Genomic DNA, 8,551 nt, shown 5'->3' with positions numbered 1-8,551 from the left:
TTCGGTGTCGTCCGGACGAGGCACGAAGGACGAAGGACGATGGGGACCCTGGGTGGACGAACATGTGGGGCGGGCGCTTTCGGCGGTGGAAAGGAGGGAAGGAGAGGTGGGGGTGGGGGTGTTAACGGCCGTACAGGAGGCCTCCAGGATCCTAGCCCCGTTTCGGGAGGAAGGAGAGAATCAAAACAAGAAAGGGTGGCTGGAGGCGATCAAGCAAGCGGTGGAGAAGGCCATGACCGCGTTGGATATGTACCAAAGTAATTTGGGCGAGGGCGGTATCTGGAAAGAGTTGGAGACCGACCCCATCGCTGGTTCCATGCAGCGGGGAGGAGAGCAACGGCCGCCGCAAGCACCGCAGCAGGAGGAGGAAGAAGAGGAGGAGGCGGAAAAGGACATGCAGGAGCACTGGCAGTCACCCTCCAGCGTGGAGGGAGCGGGAGGAAAGATAAGAGTAGGAGACAGTAGATCAGGCGTGGGTGGCGGAGCAGGAGAAGGGGAAATCAAGCAGGATGGAGAAGAATTGCAGAAGGTATCTGGCACCCCTGCAATTCCCTCTTCTTTGAACAGGGCTATGACTAGCGAATCGATCGCGTCTATGAGTGCCCCCTCCGTGACATCGACCACAGGCGACGGACTCCCGCAACTTGCGTCGTCCACCGTGCCGTCCCTCCCTGCCTCGCCCTCCCTGGGAGGTACAGAAGGGGGGGGGAATAATGGCGTCTCTCTGGCGTGTTCCACCGCGAGTTTTGAGACTGATTCTTTGGACAGCGAGTCCCGAAGGTCCTCGGCGGAAAAAGAGGGAGGAAGCAGGGGAGGGAAGAAAGAGAAAAGGAAACGCCGGCGGTCTTCGTTAGGGCTCGGGGCAGAAAGGGAAGAATGTGAGACCGTGGAAGGAAAAGAGGAAGAGGATGGTATGGGGATATTGACGAAAGGTGGAGAGGAAGAGGAAGAGGAAGACGAAGAAGACGAGGAGGAGGAGGAAGAGGAGGAGGACGAGGAGGACATCGATGCCTACAGGGACATAACGCCCGAGGATTTTGAGGCCAAAGCCGAGATCATCCGACGATGCTACGCTATCCTACAAGCTCTGATGCAGGCTAAAGGAGGAAGCTTGTTTAAGTATCAACCGCACGTGGAGGGTTACGGGGAGGTGGTAGCGCGTCCGTTGGGTCTGATGGATGTGACACGGAACTTGCGAAATGGGCAATACGATGACTCGGTGGGGCGATTCGCCGCGGACGTTCGGCGGGTATTCATCAATTGTGCCCTCTTCAATCCCGAAAACGACGTGATTCTGCACGATGCGGATCGGTTGGTGGCTCGTTTTGACCGGCTTCTTTTGCAGTGGGTCCTGGACGTGGATGCCCCCCCCCTGGAGGAACTGGGGTTGGACACCACTTGCAAGGTTTGTCGAGACCCGTACCCGCAGTCTGTGGAAGTTACGTTGGTGGGCGGGATCAAGGAATGGCGGCAGGTGTCCCCTCAGCAGTGCAACCGGTGCGACGCGTCCTTCCATCCGGACTGCGTGAAAATGCCTGTCTTGCATCCCAACCGCAACGTGTCCGAACAAGGGAAGGAGAAAGAATATTGGTTCTGCGAGGATTGCATTCGGGAGCGGATGCCCAAAGACGTGGACCCTTTCCTACGTCTTCGAGTCGTGAAGCATTTTCCAGGCGTGGGAGCGTTTGCCGGGCGGGTTGCCTCTGTCCGTTACACGCGCGAGAAGGCTGTGTACACCCTGTTGTTTCGAAATCCATCTCCTTCTTCCTCTTCGTCAGCCCCTTCCTTTTTTGAGCACAAATTGGACAGAAATGCCCTTTGTTCCCTCCTCCGTGCTCAGGGTCTTCCCCAACAGAACCCAGAACTCGCGCAGTTGCTTCTGCAACGCCCGGCAGCCATCGATGCCAAGTGTGAGTATGAAGCGCTGGGTCACTGTCGCTGGGGGCTTGGGTACCTTCTAGAAGGAGAAAGCCGATTTCCTCGGAAATTGGACCCTGAGCTTTCCCTTGTCGTCCGCCGTTGGATCAATGGGGGGGACGTGGAACTGGTGGAGCTCTTGAAAGGGATCCGGGCCTTGGACGCTGGTGTGGGAGGGCGACGAAGGAGGAAGGGGGGGAGGAAAGGGGCGAGGGAGTGGGTGGCTTGTCTGGTGGCGTTGGCAGGCCAGGCAGGGGGAACGGTGAGGGTGAGAGACTACTTGGAAGGACAGGAGGAGGACTTGAGGGAGCGGTTAGGAGAAGTCCTGGTGGAGGGGGTACAAAAGGGGCCCAAAGAGGAAGGGAGAGAGGAAGGAGAAGAAAAAGAGGGGAATGTGAAGGAAGATGAGGTTGTTGGTGTCGAGAATGCAGAAAAGGACGCTAAGAAAACGGAGGAGGAGGAGCTGGTGGGAGACGAAGACGAAGAGGAGCTGGGTGTGTTAAGAGGTGTGCCTCCGATTTTTTTGCCGGGCGCGGGGGGCACGGCACGGGTGGTGCAAGAGGAGGAGGACTTTTCAGACGACGAGGCATATGCTCAGAGGCAACAAGAGCTCTTGGAAGGGAAAGAGACAGAAGAGGGGGAGGGAGAGGAGACGGAGAGCGGAGAAGGGGAGGAGTGGGAAATGGAGGAGGGAGCAGAGGAGGACGAGGAGGAGGAGGTGGTACGCCGGGGACGGGGGCGGTCTCGAAAATCTGTGGGTAAGGAGGAGACACCCGTGGACGTCGGGTCACTGACTTCCTCCCCTCCGTCCGCATTGCCGACCAGCACAGTCACCGCGACGCCGACGATAGGGGAAAAGGAGGAAGAAAAGGAGACAGGGCCGGGCGCTGGGGGCAGGAAACGGCAGCCATTGAAAGGAAAAGGGGAGAAAGAGGCTGTCAGGCCCCGGGAACCAGGCATTTTGATGGGCTTGCCCCTCTTTACGAAGGGGGGTGGAGATCTGTTGCTGGTGGGAAAACAGCCATTGCGGGCACGGGAATATTTGTGTTTTGAAGAGGGCGTAAAGGAAGAGACGCGAAGGGCGTTGGGGAAGGAGGGATTGAAGTTGCTCGAGAGATTGAGCAAAGAAGGACAATGGGAGGGGAAGGAAGGAGGGAAAGAGGAGGGAGGAGAGGAAGGGGAGGAGGGAGAGGAAGAGGAGGAGGAAGAGGAAGGGGGGGAAGAGGAGGAGAAGGAGGGAGGCGAGGACGAGAGAGGAGGAGGGACGGTGTGTGCCTTGTGTGGGGAGACTGAGGAGTATCTCTGCAATATTATGGTGCATGGACCGAGTGCCGAAGATTACTATGCCCTGCCCGAGGAAGTACGTGAAGCTTTGGAAAAACGCTTGGTAACGGAGCAGCAGGAAAAGAGCGCGGATCGCTACGTATTCTGGCAGCCGGTGGACGAGAACCTGGCGTTGGAAACAGAAAGGGTACTCAAGGAGGTGTTCACGTCGGCGCCGTTGGCGGGGTCAGAGGGGAGGGAGAAAGTCAAGGGACCGGACGGGAAGCGGGAGGTGCCCACCTTGCGAAAAGGCAGTCTGATCACGCATGAATGCTGTGCGGACGCGCTGGTGGAGGCCAAGGCAGAGGCGGGGGCACGGGAGCGGCGGTTGCGACGGAAAGTAGGCGTGGAAAGCGTTGCTTTCATGGGGCGAGGGAGAACGGCCGCATTGGGACAGGACCGTGGAGGCCGTATCTATTGGCAGTTTGCGGGAGAACCGAGCTTCCTTTTCGTCCAGCCGTACGATCGGCAGGGTCAAAGCGAAGAGGGCATTGCTGGGTCCACGGACGCGATGGCCTTAATCCGGCAGAAGCATGACGAAGCCCTCGCCCATTCGGTAGATACCGGGGTCCTGGCCTTGGGGGAAGGAGGACGGGAGGGGAGCGTGGAGAAATGGCTCGTGTACGAAAGTGCCGAGGCCATTGGGAAGGTGGTGGAAGAGTATTTGAACCCAAGAGGGAAAAAAGAACGGGCTTTGCGCGAAGCGATCCTGAGACAATACCCGGACGTTCGGAAATTTCTGAGAAATAAGCGAAGCGAGGAAGACGACGGTGAAACGGACAATCTTGGGACCGGAGCAGACGAAAATGAGGTCGGACAAGAAGAGACGGGAAAAGAGACAGCAGGGGCCACGCAGGCGCTGTGGGGGGTCGGAGACGCGGTCTTCGTCGAAAAACATGGCGTGCTGTGGAAGGCGCACGTGATTTTTGTCAACCCCGACCAGGGCGTTGTCCGAGTCAGCTATGACGGGTGGGCACAGGCGGATGAATGGATCCCATATGTCCCCGGTCCCTCTTCCCTTCCCTCTCCTTCGTCCAGCCCCGACATGGAAAGGGATGCGCCGCCTTCCCTCCTACCATGGACGGCCCTCCGTGCCGAGGAACATGAAGAGCAGTGGGGAAAACGGCAGGAAATTGCGCGGGCACGTTATGTCTCTCCTGTGCCGTTCGTCGAGAAGCTAAGGGCCTTCCCCTACGTGACAGCCAGTAATCGAAACCGCCAACGGAGCAAAGCCAAGCTCCTTCCCACCCGCCTTCGCTACGAATTCCGGCGAAAAGCCTTGAATTTTTCGGAAAGCGAAGAGAGGATGGCTGGAATGGAGGACGTGGAAGAAGAAGAGGAGAGCTTAATTGAAGTCAAGGCAGCAATATTGACGGTGGAAGCGGCGCTGCCCCTGGGATGTATTTTGGACGCCCCTGACGAAGCCAGAAAAAGCATAAAACTTCGAAGGGACGAATTTAACAAGTGGGTTCGCCGTGTCGAGATGGCAGCCACGGCCCGAGAATTGATGGAATGCCTCATCCTTCTCGAACATTCCATCGACAGCCGATGGCGTCTCAACCCTTTCCGGAGCACCTATCTTCTCTGCATGTCATCATGGGCCCATGCTGTTAAGTACGCCACGCCTGCCTCCCTTGCGCTGCGGGTGTGGTCTTTGGATCGCCTCTTGGACTACGGACGGGTGGAACTGGACACGGACGGGGACAGTCGGCGGCTTAGCAAAGGGAAAAGCCAGCCTCCTGGTTTCATAAAACCAGGTACGGTAGGGGGAGGATACGTTGATATTGGCGTGGTGCCCGATTTCTTGCCTTACGTGCCTGAGGCGCGGGCTTTTGCGGGGGGGTCCGGGAGAGAAGGGGAGGACAACGGGGAAGAGGAGGGAGAGTGGGAGGATGGGGGAGAGGGAGGTGTTCCTCCGGGAACGGGAAGTACGCCTTTGACTAGGGGGAAGAGGAAGATTTCAGAAGGAAGCAGAGGCCCGCTATCCGAGAGGCGGGGGAAGAGAAGGAAGAAAAGGGGGAGGAGAGGACAATACTAGGAATATGGGCGATAGGCGAAAGAGGGGGAGGAAAAGGCGGGGTGAAGTTGAAAAAATCAGGAACATGAAAATTGCTCATTACAGGAGTGGGGGAAAGAGGCGAGGTGCAAGGGGGAAAAGCGAGGAAAAGTCATGGAAAGGTAGTAAACGGAGGAGGAACATCGAGGAGTTTGGACGGCAGCGCAGACACAAGCAACTGCAGAAGCAGAATTAGGACGGTAGTACAAATATGTGAATAGAAAGGTACTTGCGATTGAAGCTAACAAGTAGACTCTAGGGCATGAGAGAGATAATTTAAATAGCTTTAAGAGGCGTAGAGTATATCAAAGGAAGCATGCACAGAAAAGGGAAGCAAGGAGGCATTGGCTATCCTTGTTTACAGTTTTTTTGCTCAGAAAGCGGTCAATTGATGACACAAAAAGGGGTCAATTGATGACATCTCCAATCGCCACGATGAAGCCATGTAGGCTCATATGTAACGTAGCCTCCACCAGGCATCCCTTCGCCTTCCATCGTTCTCATTTCTTCTTTCTCTGGTGCCTCACCCTCCCTTGGGAGCCAAGGTCTTCTCGGCCGCCGCCTTTTTCATCCGCGCTTTGAACTGGTGCGGAAGCTCCACATCCCTCCCATGCCAGACGCCTTTCCTCTTCGCTTTCGCCCAGGCTTCGTACCTTTCCAACGTCCCCAATTTCCCGTCGTAATGGGCTCCTTTCTGTCGATAAATGACGGCAAATCCTTCTTTTACCAAGTCGGTGGAGAGATCTTTCTTTAAAAACGACGGCAACGGGAAAGGGATGGAGGCAACAGGGCCGTAAGCAACGGAGGCGATGGCACGCGCGTACTGGTCACGGCCTAGGAGTTTAATACGGACGCTTTGATCCAGCACCTTTTTCGTCACGAAACTCTTGGCTTCCTCGGCGCCCGCTTGTCCCTGTTTCTTCCCTTTCCCGAGTTCAGGCGCGTCGATGCCCGCCAAGCGGATGATCAAGGTCTCTTCGGACAGCCGCCCCGAGCCTGGATGGTTGTTCAGGAGGGGGAATAAAGGGGTGTGCCTGATACGGAGGGTGTCACCGTCCATGACGCGCACCACCTTGCCGACCAGGACGGTCTGTGCCCGAAACACTCTTCCCGGGATCTCACCGACGGTGTGATACCTTTGGAAAGTCCCGGGGGGGCTCAAAGACACGCCGAGTGCAAACGATGCCACAGCGGCCGCCATGGCGGCCTTGGCTTTAGTCCCCTGCAGGAATCGACGCCAACGGGCCCCCATAGAGTTGAAGTTTACGCTTTTGGCAGGTCCTTCACGGAAAGCTCGAACGGAAGGCTGCTGCATTTTCGGGATGCTGCTGGCAATACTATGGAGAGTTTTTCTGGCTACGCGAGGAAGGAGGGTTAGGAGTATCATTCCAAGGGCCCATTTTTGTCCACTTCTAGTGGTTGTGGTGTCGACATGCGCGATGCTACCTCTGTTGCCATGGCTGGGAAAGAATGGCGGGAAAAGGGAAGAAAAATAGGACAGAGCCGGCGGTGAGGTTTGTGCAGAAGGACTGCAAGGTGACGCTGAGTATGACGGAGGGTGGATGGAGGTAAGAGGATCAGAGCTGCTTCCTTTTGTTTTATGGCTTCTTTTTCTTCTGTCCTGGTGAGACTCGCGGGCTTCAATTTGCGAAACAGCGCCCCTGGCACAAAATTTCCCGCGTATAGCCGTATTGTGTTCCCTTAATTTTTCGTCTGCATTTTTGGGTCGTCCAGCACGCACACCGCTCTTCCAAAACTCTTTTTTTGCTTTTAGCATGTAGACAAGTCCCCTCGCGAATAATTAGCCGAGTAAAGTATGTTAGCTGATTGAAGCACTGGAAATTGTCTATCGCGGCGAAACCTATTGAAATGGCCAGAGAGAGATAGTGAATTAATATAGATACATGTGATAATTGAAATTTTCGCACGCTGCGAACCAAAAGGGAAAGTATAATATGTTTGAAATTAGAGGAGGAGTGAGTTGAGGCGTCGAGAAAAGGAACATGCCAGCCTGTCTCTTTCGTAGAATCCGACACTTATATTATCTTTGCCTGGCGAAGCAAACTTCCAACACGGTCTTTCTCTTCCCCTGTGTCACAACTTTCTGCCTCTCTTTGCCTTTATCCAGGCATTGTTACTCTTCGCACGAATCCCTCGGGTGCGATAAGTCTCGCCCACTCGCCTGCGCCTCGCCAGGTGTGCCTCAACTTCTCACTTTAAATGCCTTTTCCATAATCAGGGACCGGGTGTTAGCATGCCACGGATCGAGGTGGAGAATGTCCACGTGGATTTTCCATTTCAGCCTTATCCGGCCCAAGTCACGTACATGGAAAAAGTGGTGGCGGCCTTGAAGGATCGTACGAACGCCTTGCTAGAGTCACCCACCGGCACCGGCAAGACCTTGTCACTTCTTTGTTCGACACTAGCCTGGCAGCAAACTTACAGCCCTGAACGAGACGGTGCCAGCTCTTGCTGCGGGAACGGTGGCACGGGCATCAGCAATGGTAGCATGACATTGATGTACGAAACAGACGCTGGAAAACCTCGTTCTTTTCCGCCTACAAGTGGCGCGGGTATTAACAATCATGTCAAAGGTGTGCAAGGCAGACCTGTGATCGTGTATGCGTCAAGGACCCATTCGCAATTGAGACAAGTTATTCGCGAATTGAAAGCTACAGGTTACCGACCCCACACCGTTATTTTGGGATCAAGGGAGCAGCTCTGCGTGCATCCGGAAGTAAGCAAATTAAAAGGCGGCTTACAGAACCGCCGGTGTGGTGTGTTGACACAAAGCAGGGCGTGTCGGTACAAAAATAATCTGGACTCTTATCAAGCGGAGCACGTAGGGGGTGGTAGTCCCGGAGTGATGGATATAGAGGAACTGAAAAGTCTGGGGCAGACGAAGCTGGTAAGGGAAGAGAAGAGGAAAGGAGGGCTATGGCGACGGTGTGTAGCGAATCCGAGGTATTCAGTGTTTTCATTCGATCGATTGCTTTCCCAACCTGACTCGCTTCTTCGTACAGGTGTGCCCTTACTACCTGATGCGGCAAAACACGCTCCACGCAGACTTAGTGCTCATGCCGTACAATTACCTGCTAGACGCAGGCTCTCGGCAACCTTACCAAGTGCGCTGGACAAATTCCGTGGTCATATTTGACGAAGCCCACAATCTGGAAGGGGTCGCGTCAGAGGCCTGGTCGTTGGCATTGTCCACCACGATGACGGCACGCATCTCGGAGGAGCTTGAAAAGGCCT

The 8,551-nt window shown here is 55.5% G+C and overlaps 2 protein-coding genes across 2 annotated transcripts; one reads left to right on the top strand and one right to left on the bottom strand.

Moving 5' to 3' along the window:
- Positions 1–3,120: 3,120 nt before the first annotated feature.
- Positions 3,121–5,633, top strand: NGA_2094200 (uncharacterized protein; the record flags this gene model as incomplete). Its single annotated transcript, XM_005855768.1, has 1 exon — positions 3,121–5,633. A coding segment is annotated over one exon (2,158 nt), but the record flags the coding sequence as incomplete, so codon positions are not given.
- Positions 5,634–5,717: 84 nt separating this feature from the next.
- Positions 5,718–6,228, bottom strand: NGA_2032000 (nuclease domain containing protein; the record flags this gene model as incomplete). The annotated part of the gene is made up of 1 exon (XM_005855767.1): positions 5,718–6,228. A coding segment is annotated over one exon (409 nt), but the record flags the coding sequence as incomplete, so codon positions are not given.
- Positions 6,229–8,551: the final 2,323 nt, after the last annotated feature.

This window comes from Nannochloropsis gaditana (assembly GCF_000240725.1).
Source record: "Nannochloropsis gaditana CCMP526 unplaced genomic scaffold scaffold103, whole genome shotgun sequence".
In the NCBI taxonomy this organism is placed as follows: domain Eukaryota; class Eustigmatophyceae; order Eustigmatales; family Monodopsidaceae; genus Microchloropsis; species Microchloropsis gaditana.
This window is presented reverse-complemented; position numbering and strand designations above follow the sequence as displayed.